Below are 18,474 nucleotides of genomic sequence, written 5' to 3' on the forward strand. Positions count from 1 at the left end.
TTTAATGAAAAAAGGTATTTGCCAGTGGAATTTTCTGAATAGATTCTATAGAATAAAGAAATTGAGATATTTGGGGTTGGTAAGAAATTACATTTCTTTTCAAAGTTTTAATTGGCATGCAGGAATAAATCTGACTTCAGTGTACTAATCTCGGATTTGTTTTTTTCTGTTTTTTCAATAAATGTTTACTTAAGTGTGTGCTCTCTGCCAGGCATTGTTTAGGCCCTAGGAACATAGTAGGGAACAAAACAGACAAAAAACTTTGTATGTGTGCATGCATATGTGTGTGTGTGAGAGAGAGAGAAATACATATATATATATATATTAGAGGAAGTAAATAACGGTGAATAGGGAGTGCCTTGAGTAAGGGTGGGTTGAAGTTTTAAATAAGGTTTATCAGGGAAGGCCACATTGGTAACTTGACATTTGATTAAAGATATGAAAGAAGTGAGGGAATGAGCCATGCAAATATCTGAAGGGGAGAACATTGTAGACAGAAGAATCGGCAAGTGCAAAGACTGAGTAGAGAGCATACCCAGATTGCTCTGGAAATAACAAGACCAGTATGGCTGCACTGGATTGAACAAAGGGAGGACTAGTAGGAGGGGCAGTAAGAGAGGAAAGAAAGGATCATACCTTGTACGGCCTTATGGAATGTAGACCATTTTAAGAATTTCAGTTTTCACTTTTTAAAAATTTTTGTTTTTTGTTTTGAGCAGAAGATTGACATGATCTGTATTATGTTTTAATTGGAAGGTTAGGGATGCCTGGGTGGCTCAGTGGTTGAGTATCTGCCTTCGGCTCAGGGCGTGATCCTGGAGTCCTGGGATTAAGTGCCACATTGAGCTCCCTGCATGGAGCCTGCTTCTCCCTTTGACTGTGTCTCCACCTCTCTGTGTGTCTCTCATGAATAAATAAGTAAAATCTCAAATAAAATAATCGGAAGGTTACTTTGTTGAGGCTGTAAAGGGAGCAACGGTAGAAGCAGGGAGACTACTTGGGAACCTACTCTAGTAGTCTAGGAAAGCATTGATGTTGGCTTGGACCTTGGTTCAGTAACAGTGGAAGTGGTTTAAGAAGCAGTCATATTCTGCATATATTTTGAAGTTAGAACCCAAAAGATTTCCTGATGGGTTGGATATGGGGTAGGAGAAGGAAGGATCAGAGAACGTAGGATTTTGGCCTGAGTAATTGGGAAGATGGAGTTGCCATTTACTAAGATGTTAGAAATTGCAAGAGGAGCACTTTTTGGGGAAAAGGGAAAGTTTGAGGTGATATGAAGAACTGGGTTTGATTTTGGACATGTACATTTGAGATGCCAGACATTCAAGTAGAGATTTTAAGGAAGCAATAGAATATACGTCTGGCAAACAGGAAATATCTAGGTTGAAGATATAAATCTGGGTATCCTCAATATGTGGATGGTATCAAAACTGTGAGACTATTTGAGATTACCAAAGATGTAAATTTGGAGAAAAAAGAGAAAAGGACCAAGCCTGCCCTGGGGCACTCTAACCTTAAGATGTCAGGAGTAATGAGAAACCATAAAGAGACACTGAGAAGTGGTCAGTTAGAGGAAACCCAGGAGAATGTGGAGTCCTGAATGCTAACTAAAGAAAGTGTTTCAAGGTGTGATCACTGTGAGAAATACTGCTACGTAAGTTGAGAGTTGAGAATTGAACATTGATTTTTAACAATGTTGAGGCCCATAGTGACCTTGAAAATAATAGTTTTGGTGGAGGAATGAGGCAAGAGCCTGATTAGAGTGGGCTTAAGAAAATAGGGGAGTAGAGAAGTTGGAGACAGAAGAGACTCTTGAATAAGAGGGAGTAGAAAAATGGGTAGCTAGACAGGGAAGCTTTATGTGTATGTGGGTGAACATGCTGTATGAAAGAAATAACATGTTTGTATGCTACTGGAAGTGGCCTAGAGGACACAGAATAATTGATGATGGAGAGAGTGAACGTAATTGATGGAAAACTGTCCATGAGGAGGCAAGAAGGGATAGGATTTGGTATACAAGTGTGGAAGTTAGCTTTTGATGGGACTGTGCATAGTTTGTCAATAGTAAGGAGCGAAGACAGAGAACATGGACAGATACTGGTAATTGGTGGGAATTGTCTTTTGATTGTATCTATATTCTTAGAGTGAGAATGGGGAAGATCTTGTTGGGGGCCTGAAGAGAATGCATAAAATAAATCTCTAGGGATGTGAGAGAGCAAATGGATTAGGAAAATGTAGGAATGCCAGGGGATGCTAATGCCCACTTAAAGTTAACAGTCATAAATTTGGAATGCCCAGAAGGTTCAATTAGTTAAGCATCCAACTTTTGGTTTCAGCTCAGATCTTAATCTCGAGGTCATGAGTTCAAGCCCCACATTGGGCTCCACGCTGGGCATGGAGCCTACTTAAAAGTAAGCAAATAAATTAAAATTGACAGTCATCAATTTAAAATATGATTGTGCATGTTTTCTAGTTGTGTTTAGCTGTATGGGTACAGCTATGAAGTAGGAAGAGAGTTGGTTTTAACCAGGGTTGGGGTTTTACCTAATGGATTAAATAAAATGGTTAAGGTGCACGGGAAGTGAAAGTGTTTGCAAGGTAGTGATTATAACAATGTATATAGAATCTAAGATGATCATGAGGGAAATAAGGACATGAGTGGAGGATGATGGACAAAGATGTTGATAGTATTAATATAGAAGTCTGCAAACTACAAGATCCGTTTTATATAGCTCTTGACCTTAGAATTGGTTTTACATTTTTAAAGTGTTGCAAGAAAATTAGAAGAATAAAAATATGCAAGAGAAACTGTATCCGGTCTGCAAAGCCTAAAATATTTACTGTGTAACCCTTTATAAAAGAAAGTTTGCTGACTCCTTTAATAACTAATGGATTATAGATCCTCTTGGAGTTGAAAGAATAATAGAGGAATGAATCTGGAAAGATAACTTTTCAGAGTGGGATGCTTGAACTTGGAAAGGCTGCAGTTATCCTTAATGGCAAGGTCCTAGAATTGGGTTATGACTATAAATCCTTAACAGACTTCCCTATATTTGTTTCAAAAGGAAGCTACATATGCATTCTTTTTTACCTTTGTACATAACCCTGCATCTCTACTAATGAAATTAACAAAAGAAAAGTCAATTGTATCCTGCCACAGCTAAATTTGAAATCAATAAGTACTGCAGAAAATTTTAATGGCTCTAGAAAATGGATTATAGCTTCTTAAGTAGGTTTTTAGAGTTTACTCACTTGTGTTCCATGGTATATTTGGAAGATTAAAGTAGAAATCACTAATCTTTTTGATCTTGACAGCAAAGGGAATGATACTCCATATTTTGCTGTTTTTTGGGATGTAGGTTTGATTAAGAAAATATGGAAAACACTTGTAAAACAGTAAGCTCATTTTTGGGTGTTCTTAAGTGTCATATCTGTACTGTTAAAATAATCTGTTATATAACAAACCACCCCAAAACTTAGTGGCTTAGAACAATATTAATTTGTTTTGCTCATGAATTTGCAGTGTTGGCAAGGTTTGGCCGAGACTGCTTATCTCTGCCTCACATCTGTTGGAGCTGGAAGATCTACTACCAAGATAGCTTACACACATGGCTAACAAGTTGGTGCTAGCACTTAGTTACTCTCCACATAGACTTCTCTCATGGGGTCACTTGGACTTGCTCCACCATGGTGTCTGAGTTCTAAGAGGAAGAAGCCCAAGTGACAGTAGTTGGAAAACTGAGGCCCCTACATTTTCTTGGTCAAACAGTAACAGAGCACAGATTCAAGGGAGAAGACATAGACATCCTCCCAACCCCATTTGATGGGAGGCAAATCAAAGAATTTTAGACCTGTATTATAAAACTGCTACATGTACCTTAATACAGAAACAAAGGCATTTAGATCCCCATCCATTTTTCAATATTCATCTTAAATACCACCATTACTATGAACCCTTCCTTCATTCCATCGCTGACTTTAATCGCTCTATGCTTGGACCCTCCATGGTACTTTGTTGGCTTCCTTTTTTTATGGCACTTACCTGGTGTTTCATGATTTTGTTTTATCTTTGCTTGCCACCTCTATATGTAACTCTGCATTCCATTCATTAGTGCTTTGCTCATAGTGGTTACTTAATAAATGTGTTGAGTTGAAGAAAATAAAACTTTTTTTAGAATGAATGAATTTAGTTAAATGTTGTAAAGTAGTAATTTACCAAATGGGACCTTGGTGAACTGCAAGGTGTAGGTTGTTTAAAACTGAAAGAGATAGGAGGCAGTTAAAGTAGAAATAAATCATGAAGGTGATGAAAAAATGTAAATGTTGAGATAAAGAACTATAAAGCAAAACATATTCTTTTTTTAAATTGAAGTATAATTGACATACAACATTAAATTAGTTTTAGGCAAGCAACATAGTGATTTGACAATTGTGTGCATTATAAAAGACTCTCCAAGCTAAGTGTAGTTACCATCTGTCACCATACAAAGTTATTGCAATATTGTTGACTATATTCCCTATGGTATACTTTTCATCCCAGTGACTTATTTGTTTTATAATTGTAAATTTGTGTCTCTTAATCCCCTTCACCTATTTTACCCATCCCTCTATTCTGGCCCCCTTTATGGCAACCACCACTTTGTTCTCTGTATTTATGAGTCTTTTTTATTTTTTATTTTTATTATTATTTTATTTTTTTATTTTTTTAGATTCCACATATAAGTGAAATCATATGGTAACTTGTCTTTTTCCATCTAACTTATTTCACTTAGTATAATACCCTCTAGGTCCATCCATGTTGTTGCAAAGGGCAAGATCTCCTCCCTTTTGATGGCTGAGTAATATTCCATTGTATGTATATGTGTGTGTGTGGGTGTATATCTATCTATCTATATCACATATTGATTCATTCATCTGTTGATGGACACTTAGGTTTCTTTTATATCTTGTCTACTGTAAATAATGATACATTGAACATAAGGATGCATATAACTTTTCAGAAAATTGGTGTGTTTGTTTTTTTCCTAGTAAATACTCAGAAGTGGACGTTGTGTGGTATTTCTACTTTTATTTTTTTGAGGAACTTCCATACTGTTTTCCATAGTGACTGAACCAATTTACATTCCTACCAACAGTTTTCTAGGGTTCCCTTTCTTCCACCTCCTTGCCAACACTTGTTATTTCTTGTCTTTGATACTAGCCATTTTGACTAGTGTGAGGTGATCTCTCATTGTGGTATTGATATTCATTTCCCTGATAATTAGTGACAGTGAGTTTCTTTTCATGTGTCTCTTGGCCATCTGTATGTCTTCTTTGGAAAAACATCTACTCAGGTCCTCTGCCCATTTTTAATTTGGATTATTTGTTTATAAATAATATAAGCAAAATGTATTTTAATTTAAAATATAGGACAACAAAAGAGTAAACTAAAGGCTGGCAAGTGGTATATATGACTAGCATATTTTCTGCTCGAAGGTGGCGTATTTGTATGGTCTGAAGTTAGGCTGAAATGTAGTAGGCAACACAAATTAAGCTGATTAACAATCTTAATTCTAGCTGCAGCCTTAATTTCCTTTGCATGTAGCATAACATTTATAGGCTCTGAGTATGAGGGTGTGGACATGTTTGGGAGCCCACTACACCATCTAAGTAGGTAGTTGGAAATTTGATATTGAAATGCAAGAGGAAAGAATTTATTTCATGGATGTTTATTAAGTTCATATTCTATGCTGGTTACTTGCCAAATCTTGGGGCTACAAAGATGCAGTTTTTCTTTAGGAGATCTTGGTTCAAAAGAGTACACACATGTAAATAATCTTAACACACTAAGGACCACAATGAAGGTAGGCACAAATCATAATGCATTATAAATTCTAGTAGCAATTTGCTTTGAGAACACATTGGGAAAGGACTCTTCAGGTCTACTTCACATGCAAAGATAAGAAGAGAGAAACCAGGTGGTACTCTGAGGGACTGCATATAGTGCTATCTGCCTGAACAAGGGAGTGTTTATGTGAGGGAGGGTAATTTTGCATGCAACATTATGGAGTTTGGGACTTTATCTTATATGCAACATGATAAGCCACTAGAGACTTTGCATTTTAGAAATAACACTTTTTTTTTTTTTTGGTAATATGGAGAATGGATTGGAGAGAGCAAGGCTGAGGACAGCAGATTGATTAGGATATTATCTAATCCAAAAAAAGAAATAAAGGCTGGCACTACATAAAATTGTGGCAAAGGAGTCGAAAAAGGAGTGATTTAACAGATAATTAAGATTTAAGAGTAGAATGACAAGATTTGATGACAATTAGATTTGGATAGTGGAGAGTGGGAGGAGGGGTCTAGATATCATGTAGGTTTTTGGCAACTGGTTAGATGTTAGTGTTTTCAGCAAGATAAGAAACATAAGAATTGGAGTGGTAAGTTTATATAGAAGATAATAGATTTGCTTGTGGATTTGTTGACTCAAGTGACATCCAGGTGGTATGGTTTATAGGTAATTGATTATTTTATACGGAGATCAGGAAAAAGGTTAAGGTTATAGGTACAGATTAGGAATCATTGGGATGTATAGATGATAGTTCTTTTTTTTTTTTTAAAGATTTTATTTATTCATGATAGACATAGAGAGAGAGAGAGAGAGAGAGGCAGAGACACAGGCAGAGAGAGAAGCAGGCTCCATGCCGGGAGCCCGACGCGGGACTCGATCCTGGGACTCCAGGATTGCGCCCTGGGCCAAAGGCAGGCGCTACACCTCTGAGCCACCCAGGGATCCCCTAGATGATAGTTCTTTAAACCATGGAATTGAGTGAAATTGCCCAGGAAAAGAAAATAGAGTAAGGTTTATGGCCAAACGCCAGGGAACATTGAGATTTAAGGATAGGAGAAAGGAGGAACCCAGGAAAAAGACAGAAGAAATGCTTAGACTTGAAAGCAGAACTAAACTAGCATCTAGAAAGTTGAAGTGTAGTAGGGATGGCATCTGCTGTCATAGTCTACAAAGGGTCAAGTAGAAGACAAATGAGGTCATCAAATCTGAGGTTGAACAGAGTTGAGGACATTGTTATAATAACTGGAATTTGTGTCCTATGTCCATCTCTTAATTACTGTGAGACTTTTGGCAAGTTATTTAGCTTCTGAGCTTTGGTTTCTTTTGAAAACTGATGGTAGAAGTTACCTCAGAGTTGGTCTAAATATTAGATGACATTAGTAAACTCACATTAAGCATCTGTTATAGTTCCTAGCAGATAATAAGGATTTCATAAAGAGTAGCTATAACCTTAGTGGTAACCAAAACAATGGTGCCTTCAGCAGTAAGTGATACTATGGTAGCTAAGAAGGAGGACGAAAAACAAATTGTGTTAAGTTGAGGAGTGAAATGTTGGGGAAGTTTTTTCTTTCTTTCTTTTTCTCTCTGTTTCTTTCTTTCTTTCTTTCCTCCCCAAGGCTTTGCCTCTATGAGAGGGAAGAGGTTATGGAGTCATTTTGATACTAAAAAGCCATCCACCTATTGAGAAAATTTACTTAGGGAAGTAGGGCAGAGGCTGAATTTAAAGTAGCTTATTATGAGTAGGATACGTAGAAGATTATACAGTGAATAAAGACCTTCAAAAAAATTTTAAAAGTAAAAAGAAGAGATGCAAGATGCAATAGTCTTTATTATTTTGATTATTTAAAGGAATCATATAAATTTAGACAATTGAGACCAGAATTTATATGAATTTAAAAATAGAAACTCTCCTGAAGATATCTCATGCCTCTTTTACCTACATTTAATAATCACTTATAAAGAGCCAAATACACCCTAAATTTAAGAATCTCCACATTTGTATATGTGAATCATTCAAAGACTTTTGCTTGATGCTTTTTCTTATGAGGCTTAGAGCTAGACATAATGTTGAGAAAAACTTTGACCAATACTAGGGAAAATATGAGGATTGTCTTTGTAGTTTTGCCAACACTCTTTAAAGAAATTTGAAACCCAGAGTGGATAAAAGACTTTAGTTTGCATAAGGAACTGGTGTTATCCCTAGGATGAAAATCCAAGTCTTCTAACTATAGTGTACTATTCTTCCCACTACAGCTTAATACCAAAAATGAAGACAAAACCCTCTTCAAGTAAACAGTCGGTATTTAAAAATCCAGTATATCAAGAGAATTATTTGTATTATAGAACATTTGTCTCAAGAATTATTTTAGAGCAAGCTAGAGTTAATGGATTTAAGTTTTTGCATAAATTGTGAACTTACACTAGGAAGCTCACAAATATGTTTAGGAAAACATTTAATTGTACATTAATATCTACATTTTATTTTAATTTTTGCTTTAGAAATTCTAGATTGCTTAGCTTTTGATTTATTGTAATCTCTGGCCTTTAGTTGAATACTATTTCTAGTAGGTTTTATTTATTAAGTACTTGGTAAGTACCTGTGCTTTGGTTAAACCCTTTTTGTTGCTGATCTTATTTAATCTTTATAACAACTGTAAGAAGTAAGTATTCCTATTATAAGGAAGCTGAACTGAGACTTGTTATCAATTCAGAAAAGGTTGCATGCACCTCTAATAAACAGTGGAGCCGAAATTTAAATCAATAGAGCTTCATCCCAGAGTCTGCTTTTTTTCTTTGTAGTTTCAAGTTTTTATTTAAATACCCGTTAACATGTAGTGTAATATTAGTTTCATGTGTAGAGTTTAGTGATTCATCACTTACAACATCCTGTGCTCATCACAAGTGCCTTCCTTAATCCCCATCACCCATCCCCCCCATCTCCCTCCATCAACCCTTAGTTTGTTCTCTATAGTTAAGAGTCTGTTTTATGGATTGCCTCTTTTTTTCTCCATGTTCATCTGTTTTGTTTCTTAAATTCCACATGTGAGTGAAATCATATGGTATTTGTCTTTCTCTGACTGACTGACTTCAGGCAGAGTCTATGCTTTTTAACAACTATCTTGTTTTATCATTATTTTAACTGAGCCACCCAGGCACCATTTTATTATTATTTTAAACTTTGTTTATTGTAATATAGAAGTTTTTTTAAATCTCATTTAGATTCTATTTCCTTCATTTTGAATTTAAAAATATAGATATGTACTCATACGTGGTGTGATTTTTTTATTGAATCAGTGACTGATCACTGATAAGGATTTTGAAAAATCCTCTAGTTCAAGAATTGAACTTATGGAAAACTTCTTATGATTCTTTACCAGATTGATGTTAAATGCTTGGTAAATCTTTTTTTGTGGGATGGTATTTTACATTTAAATGCAGGAAATGTTAAATATAACCAATATAATACTTTGTTGAATACCAGAAACTTTTTAGAGTAATACAAAGCATTCGTGAATGACAAGTAACTAAAAGTAGAGAAATCTTAGATGTTTTATTTTATTTATTTATTGGTTTTTTAAATCTTAGATATTTTAAGTTGAGACTACCAGAATATTTCATAACACCTTACCAAATATAGATTTGATGTTGTTGCTAGCTATTTTCATCTGTTGATATTGTAATTTTGTTACCTGCTTTTCCTTTGAAAATGATGAAACTTTCCTTCCTTTCCTCACCCTTATATAATTTTCTCCTTTTTTCTGCCTAAATTCATTTATTTATATATTTTAAAAGTTTTTATTTATTTATTCATGAGAGAGACAGAGACATATGCAGAGGGATGCTCCATGCAGGGAGCCTGATGTGGGACTTGATCCCCGGACTCTAGGATCACTTCCTGAGCCGAAGGCAGATGTGCTCAACCGCTGAACCACCTGGGCGTCCCATTTTCTGTCTAAATACAGATTTAGAAATTATTAAACCAAATCTCTTTTATAGAATGCTAGATGTGGTGTCCTTTGTTAACCTAGCTAGTTATAGACCTCAGCTTTTAGTAGTTCATGAGTGATGTATGTTAAAATGGTACTTGAGTTAATTGTTGCAAAGTAGATGCACATTCAGAGGAAGCAGTTTCAAGTCTGTTTTTAAGAAGTGAAAGAGTAAAAAAAAAAAAAAAAAGAAAAAAAGAAGTGAAAGAGTAATAACTACTTTTAATACAGTCTGATACATGTTAAACTTTTATTTATCTGGAAGAAAAATGTCATTTTTTAAAGTTATGTTTTACCTGAAAATTGGCTAAAAAATGATTTATAGTATTTGATATCTTGTTTTGTAAAAATTAATTTAAATGACCAATCTTAATATAATTACATTGATCTTAATACCTTTTGCAGCATTTTAAAAATTTAAATTCAATTAACCAGCATATAGTACATCATTAGTTTCAGATACAGTGTTCAATAATTCATCATTTGCATATAATACCCAGTGCTCATCACATCACGTGCTCCACACCCAATGTGGGGCTTCAACTCCCAATTCTGAGATTGAGTTGCATGCTTTACCAACTGAGCCAGCCAGGCACCCCTCAATACCTTTTGCAGCATTTCATGCCTTTCCCTGTGTGTAACCAACCACCTTTTGAGATGTTCCTTGTGAGTAAAAGATAAGTAACCAGCTAATTTGCAGGAGATATTAGGTTACAATTAGTCCAGGTAAAATCTGAAAATTTCTAAATAAACTGCATGGAAAATAGCAAGATACAAAGACAGTTCCAGTTATATAATGATGATCTGCTTTTAATTTATTATTTCAGTGGCCAGATTAGAGACAATTAAAAGCCAGAGGAAAATTACTTGGTTTCAGTAATTACAGTTCACTAATGGGTCATTTGAAAATACTTTGTGTGAAAACAGTGTCATCTGAAATATTATGCATTTGATAAATGTGGGCTATCAATACAGATATCATTTAATCCTTAATTCTGTGAATTAATATTATTATCCTAAATTTGCAGATAAAGAAAAGAGGTTTAGTGAAGTTAACCCATCTTAGGTCAAATAATGCTATAAGTTACAGCCAGGATTCTAAAGAAGTTTCTGCTAGATTGTAATGAACTGAAACCTGATGCTAGAGGTGTACTTTTAGTTCCAATGAACTCTTCATGAAAATCTTTTAGCTGTCATCCAAATTTAACATATTTTGCTTCTGGAAGTATGCATTTTTACCAGTCATGCCAATTAAAATTTAATTTCTTGAGTTTCCGCCTACTGTTTGAGGATTTGTGATAATTTAAGGTGATACGTAGAATTAAAAAGCTATAAGCACTTCTTTTCTTGAGATCTTACCATCAACATTCAAGTAAGATATTGGTGGGAATGGGAAATGATAGCATTACATTTGTGTTATGGAGTTAGGAGATCATGAAACTTTCTGTAAAGGGCAAGATAGTAAATATAGTAAATGGCTCTGACAGCCATATGATCTCTTGCAAATGCTCAGCTTTTCTAAAGGAGCTATAGACAATATGTAAACAAAAGAGCATTGTGTTTTAAATAAAACTACAAAAAGGGGCAGGAGCCTGATTTGGCACATTTACCAGCCCCTGTTAGAGAAAATCTTGTAATTTCTGCAACTAAAAGATATGATTTATTTATGATGATAACTGTTTATACAGAGAGGAAGTTTTCCTTTATTGAATGTATTGGGGAAAAAAAAATTACCAAAGAGACAGTAATAGTATAAAGGAGATTAGGAGTAGTTCCTAATAGTAAAGAGTACTTTTTCAGCATTTCTATGACTACTTAGATTAAGTACTTCATAAATCATTTGATAATTCCAGAATATACTTATTCACTCATTATCTTGAAAAAACAAGTCTGCCATTTTCATCAGTTTTCACTAATTCTGATAAACTTACTTTCCTTTATCATAAATTAGGAAGAATTAATGTAAAAAGACAGGACACATAATTGGGTGATGATTTTATTTTATTTGTATTTATTTTGAAAAGTGATATCTGTAGATAGACTTAAATCAAGGATTTTGTGTAAATATATGCAGTTGGAAATGTAGGGTCAGAAATGGAGTAAGTACCCTGTTATAGTCAGTTCTTAGTGTTACATTTTATGAATTTCTTATTACAAGAAGTTTTGACCCTACAGATGCTTTCTGGTGCCACAAAACTTTATTAAATGTGAGTCATTTTGTGGTATTGGCTAATATGGATATTAAATAAAAAATGCTCTTTTTAATTGTTATTCTCAGAGATTCGTCAGCGAACTGCAGTTCAGAGAAACCTTTCTCCAACACCAGCAAGCTCTAGCCAGGGCCCTCCTCCGCAAGTTCCAGTATCTCCTGGACCACCAAAGGACAGTTCAGCCCCTGGTGGACCCCCTGAAAGAACTGTTACTCCAGCCCTATCATCAAATGTGTTACCAAGACGTCTTGGATCCCCTGCTACTTCAGTGCCTGGAATGGGTAAACAGAGCACTTAATGTTATTTACAGTTTATATTGTTTTCTCTGGTTACCAATAAAACGGGCCATTTTCAGGCAGTATGGAAATGGCATTTCATTTGGAAATAGCAGAGCAGTTATCTGATTAAGCAGGAGTTCCATATTCAATTAGCCATAACTCTTTACAGCTGGCACCTTGTGATACTGAAACCTATTTCTTGAGCTCATTTAACTGTTATGGCTTCTTTGTTTAAATGGCAATAAAACTTTGTAGTAGTCCATAGTCAACAGTATAGCATATCTTTTTATATTCAGCTTTAGAATGGCTCCAGATTTATATAAAATGGGATAGAAGAGAACACTTTTGGAATATATTCATGCTTTTTGCTAAACTCTTCACATATATTTTTATTTATTTTATTTTTATTTTTTCCACATATATTTTTAAACATGACAACATATTCCAGGAAGACTATTTCTGCATTGTGGTGTATAATACTATTATTGTTAATATGGGCTGGTAGATTTTTTCTTTTATTAAGCCATTGAACCTTAGTATTTTCTGACAGGTACTTTAGCATCAAGTTCTATTAAATTAACATATTGCCTTTTCTATTTCATTTCTTTGGATTCTCTTTTTCAATGTGGTAGATCTCTAGGGGAAGACCCCATTTGTGGAATATAATAGATTATATTACCCTGCAGCTTTCTTTTGGACTGTGGTGGAACACCCACAGTGAAGTCTACTGCTTCAGCAGATTACATTATTTTGTGTAAATTTTCCATGTCAGATTCTTGAATATGATAATAAATTATTTATCTTATCTTAGGATATTTAATTCTAATTTAAATCACTTTGGTAATTCATGACTAATTACTAACATATAATTTATAATGATTTTGAGGCTAGTCAGTGGTCGATATCAGGTATTCAGGGCACTTATACAATAAAGGCAATCTAAATGTTATTATGACACTAGTTTTTTTCCCTCCTTTTCTTTCAAAAAAAAAAAAGGGGAACATTAGATTTTAGGAAACTAGAAAACTGATAATTTATAAACAAATGAAAGCTGGCTACAAATGAAATGTATATAAATCATAACTTTAAAGGTAGTTATTGAAAAAATACTTCTAAAATTGACATAAAACGATATCATTTAAGGAAGCCATATAGTTTGTGAAGTTGAGAAAAATTAAATTGAGAATTATTTGTTTTATTTGATTGATTTGAGATACTTGTGATTTATAAGGTTCTTAGTTGTTTAATGAAAGAACTTTTTTGTGAGAATGCATGAATTATATACATTTGGGTATCTAAATTTTAAGAAAATAAAAGTTTAGCAACTTATATAAAGTAATAAAAATTGTATTGCACCTATAAGAAATAGGGTTATAGAGGGAACAATAGCCTAAATTTCATGATTATGTAAATAAAACATATTTTGCTTAAGTTTTTATTTTTATTTTTATTTATTTATTTATTTTTTTTTTTTTAATTTTATTTATTTATGGTAGTCACACACACACACAGAGAGAGAGAGAGAGGCAGAGACATAGGCAGAGGGAGAAGCAGGCTCCATGCACCGGGAGCCCGATGTGGGATTCGATCCTGGGTCTCCAGGATCGCACCCTGGGCCAAAGGCAGGCGCTAAACCGCTGCGCCACCCAGGGATCCCTGCTTAAGTTTTTAATTCACTTTCCATGTAGAAGACTATTTAAGTTGTGCATTGCCAAAAATATGAATGAGTTAAATGATTTCTTATAGAGAAGATTAATAATTCATTTTTTCATTATGCCATATTTGTGGAAGAGAATCAATTTAATGTGTATTACCACAGGGCTCCCATATGTTTGAAAATTAATAACCAGCAGGTACTTGATAATTTGCCAAGCTGTGTAAAAATGACCAGTATTCCTACAATGATTGCTCTTGATGTTTGTATTAATTGCTGTTACCTATAACAGCATAAATATGAAGATGTTTTATTTTAAAAGTTATTAGTATGTACAGCATTTAAGATATTTTTATGAAATCTGTTGTTTTATGTATCCAGATTCCTTTATGGACATACTCATTTTAAACATATAGAAGTAAAATATTCCAGCAAAAGTTAATTTGACCTAAATGCTTTCAAGATACTATTTGGCATACTTATTCAAGTTGAAAATTTGATACTGAGAGATGACATTTAATGTCTGTAATCAAATTTATGTTTTGATCATAAATGATCAAATATTGTTAATACAAGTAAGCCAATAACTTATCTGATGAAATCTGACGAATGTTCTTGATTTGTTACACTAAGAACTTATTCTAGAACCTAACTTCATTTGTTAATTGCTACAATTTTGACATCATTTGCCCTTTTTCAGATAGTAACAACCTTTAGGTTTGTGACCATTTACAAAGCAAATCTCTTTATTAGCCTTTAAAATATTAATACAGTATTGCTACTCTAAAGCTATTCTTTAATACTTTATAGTTTTTGTCACAATCATTTTGAAAACCTTGTATCCTTATACTGCAAGGCTTATTTCAGCAAGGCCTCATTTTGTTGCAGTCTTCTATGAGGTCTCCATGTGAACCTTCATTGCTGTCTATCTTATGCTTATGTTCATCCTGCCTTGCTTTACAAAGGCAAACATCACTTATTTTATTCTCTCACTTTCTTTTCAATGCTGCCTTCTGTGTTGTCTCTTCATTCAGAGTATATCCTACAAACAGTTCTCACAATTCATAACTTTTTATTTTTGTTATTAATGTTTTTATATAATGTAAGTCATTAATTAAAACTAGATTATTCTTCCACTCTCCATTTGTTTCTTCTGATACTGCTGTGTTTATATAATAAACACAGTTTTTTATATAATATTATATAAAACAGTGTTTTATATAATAAAACACAGTATATCTGTTTAGATCTTCAGTTTTTCTCAGCAACATTTTGTAGTGTGCAGCATACAGGTTTTGCACTTTTTTTTTGGATAAACGTATATGTATTATTTCCAATTTTTGAGTCTAAACGGCTCAAAATGGCTTTGTTTTACTACCTACAGTTGTTCATTGCTAATATACATAGAAATGCAGTTGATTTTTGTATATTGGCCTTCTATGATCTTGCTACACTTATTAGTTTTATTAGTTTTTTTTTTTTTTAAAGATTTTATTTATTTATTTGGGAGAGACACAGAGGGAGAGGCAGAGGGAGAAGCAGGGTCCCCTCAGGGAGCCCAATGTGGGACTTGATCCTATGACCCCAGGATCACTACCTGAGCCAAAGGCAGATGTTTACCCACTGAGCCACCCAGGTGCCCCCTAGTTTTATGAGTTTTTTTTAATAGATTCGATAGTATTTTCCATAGGGTATCAACATTGTGAATAAAGATAATTCTCCTTTTCTAATCTGGGTTCCTTTTATTTCTTATTCTTGCTTATTATACAAGCTAGAACCTTTGGTACAATGTTGAATAGAAGTGGCAAAAGCAGGGGAGCCTGGCTAGCTCAGTTGGTGGAGCATGCAACTCTTGATTTTGGGGTTGTAAATTCAAGCCACACATTGGGTGTAGAGATTATTTAAAAATAAAATCCTTGGGATGCCTGGGTGGCTCAGCAGTTGAGTGTCTCAGGGCGTGATCCCGGATCCAGGATCGAGTCCCACGTAGGGCTCCTTGCATGGAGCCTGCTTCCTACTCAGCCTGTGTCTCTCATGAATAAATAAATAAAATCCTTAAAAAAAAATCCTTAAAAGAAAAGAAGTGGCAAAAGCAGACATTCTTCTTTATTGCTGATCTTAGGAGGAAAACAGTTATCTTTTCACCATTCAGCGTGGTATTAGCTGTACAGTCTTTTTGTTGTTGGTGTTTTATTTTATATAGATAGCTTTTATCACATTGAGGGAGTACCCTTCAATTTCTAGTTAGCTGAAGATTTTTATCGATAATGGATGATGGGTTTTATTAGATGCTTTTTCTGCATCTATTGAGATGCTCATATGAGGTTTTAGTTTATTTTTTGTTTTAACATCTGTTAATGTAGTGAAATACATTGACAGATTTTTAAAATGTTAGACTACCTTGCTTTCCTGGGATAAATCTGACTTAGTTGTGATGTTTTATTTTTTATATATACAGTTGGGTTTGATTTGCTAAAAGTTTGTTAAAAATGTTTACATCAAAAAATATTGTTTGCATCAATGTTCCTTAGAGATGTTGGTCTATAATATTATTTTTTTCTTATAAAATCTTTGTCTGGTTTTGGTATCAAAGATATAGGAAGATATTCTCTCATCTTCAGTTTTATAGACAATTTTGTATAGAATTTATATTTCTTCCTTAAATATTTAGTAGAATTTACAGGGTGAAGCATTGAGGTCTGGTGTTTTCATTGTGGAAGGTGTTTGTTTTTTTAACTAAAAATTTAGTTGAAGAAAATCTACACTTATCTCTCAGAAACATAGATATAAAAATTCTTAATACAATTTTAGCATATTGAATACTTATTTCTAGTTGAGTGATCTATGCTAATTTGGTAGTCTTTCAAAGTATTTGTCTATTTCATGTAACTTTTGAATTTATTGGCATAAAATTATTCATAATATGCTTTTATTATCCTTTTGTTATCTACAATTTAGATTTATGCCATTTCTCTCGTTCCTGATATTAGTATTTTGTATCTTCTCTTTTTTTCCTAATTAGTCTGCCTAGAGGTTTATCAGTTTTGATGTTCTCAAAAGAACCAGATTTTCTCTATTAGTTTTGTATTTTCTAGTTTATTAATTTATACTCTTTATTTACTTATTTTTAAGTTCTATCTTGGGTTTCACTTGCTCTTCCTTTTTAGTTTCTTAAGGTGGAAGCTGAATTCAGAAATTTAGATTTGCCCTCTTTTATAGATATTTTAGTGTTACAAATTTTCCTCTACCCACTGCTTTGGCTGCATATCACAATTTTGATGTTTCTTTTTTCATTTTCATTCAATAAAAAATACTGTCTAACTTACATTTTGATTTTTTTGAACCTTCCTTTATTTAAATGTGTGTTAGTCTCCAAATATTTGGAGATTTTCTTGATGTCTTTCTGTTACTGATTTCTAATTTAATTTTGTTATGGTCAGAAAACATACTTTGTATTGTTTGAATCTTCATAAATATACTGAGGCTTTTATGTCTTACTATATCATCTGTCTTGGTAAATATTTTATATTCCACTTGAATATATATTCTGTTCCTGTTGGATAGAGTGACTATACATGTCAATTAGGACAAGTTGGTAGCACATAATGTTGTTTGAGTCTTCTATATGTCATTACTGATTTCTGTGTTTATTCTATTAATTTTTGAGAGGAAGCTGTTGAAATCTCCAACTATTGTGTGTGCATGTATATAAATACGTATTTACCATTGTATTTATGTATATAAGTATAGTATACATATATATATACACACACACACTATGTATTTGTCTATTTCTTTTTGTAGTTCTGTTAGTTTTTTTTGCTTTATGTGTTTTGAAGCTCTGTTATGATGCATATAATATGTCTAGGATTATTATGTTCTCTTGATTTATTGGTTCCTTTGTCATTATAAAATTATCCCTGATAATATTCTTTGCTCTGACGTCTACTCTGTTTGATATTAATACTGTTATTCCAGATTTCTTTTGATTAGTGTTAGCATATTTATGTATATATTGTTCCTATTATTTATTTATTTGTTTATTTATTTATTTATTATTTTTAAAGGATTTATTTATTTTAGAGAGACAGAGAGCAGGGAAAGGGGCAGAGGGAGAGGGAGAGAGAGAATCCCGGACAGACTCCACACTGAGAGTGGAGTGTGATGGAACTCAATCCACAACCCCGAGGTCATGATCTGAGCTGAAACCAAGAGTTAGGATGCCTAACTGACTGAGCCACCCAGGTGCCCCCCATCATTTATTTTTAACCTATTTGTGTCTTTGTTTTTAATTTTTTTTCTTTATAAGCAATATTATCTGGTCTTATTTTTTTATTCTGACATTCTGTGGTTCATAGTGAGTGAGGATGTTCAGGCTACATAAACAGGATTGGGATGTTTGGGTTTGAGTTTAAATCTTCTATTGTGCCATTTTTTTTCTATTCGTCCCTCTCTTCTATTACTTTTCTCCCTGTTTTCTGTCTTCTTTCAAATTGAGTGTCTTTATCAT

General features: G+C 33.6%; 1 protein-coding gene across 5 annotated transcripts in view; it reads left to right on the top strand.

Annotated features, from left to right (window-relative positions):
• The window catches only part of LNPK (lunapark, ER junction formation factor), an 88,968-nt gene that overhangs the window by 45,324 nt on the left and 25,170 nt on the right, over window positions 1-18,474 (top strand). For all 5 annotated transcript variants that reach the window (XM_077883145.1, XM_077883147.1, XM_077883148.1 and 2 more), the window contains one exon: window positions 12,101-12,313. In XM_077883145.1, the coding sequence (XP_077739271.1) occupies window positions 12,101-12,313 (213 nt within the window). The remainder of the gene's footprint in view (window positions 1-12,100; window positions 12,314-18,474) is intronic.

Source organism: Canis aureus, chromosome 34 (assembly GCF_053574225.1).
Source record: "Canis aureus isolate CA01 chromosome 34, VMU_Caureus_v.1.0, whole genome shotgun sequence".
In the NCBI taxonomy this organism is placed as follows: domain Eukaryota; kingdom Metazoa; phylum Chordata; class Mammalia; order Carnivora; family Canidae; genus Canis; species Canis aureus.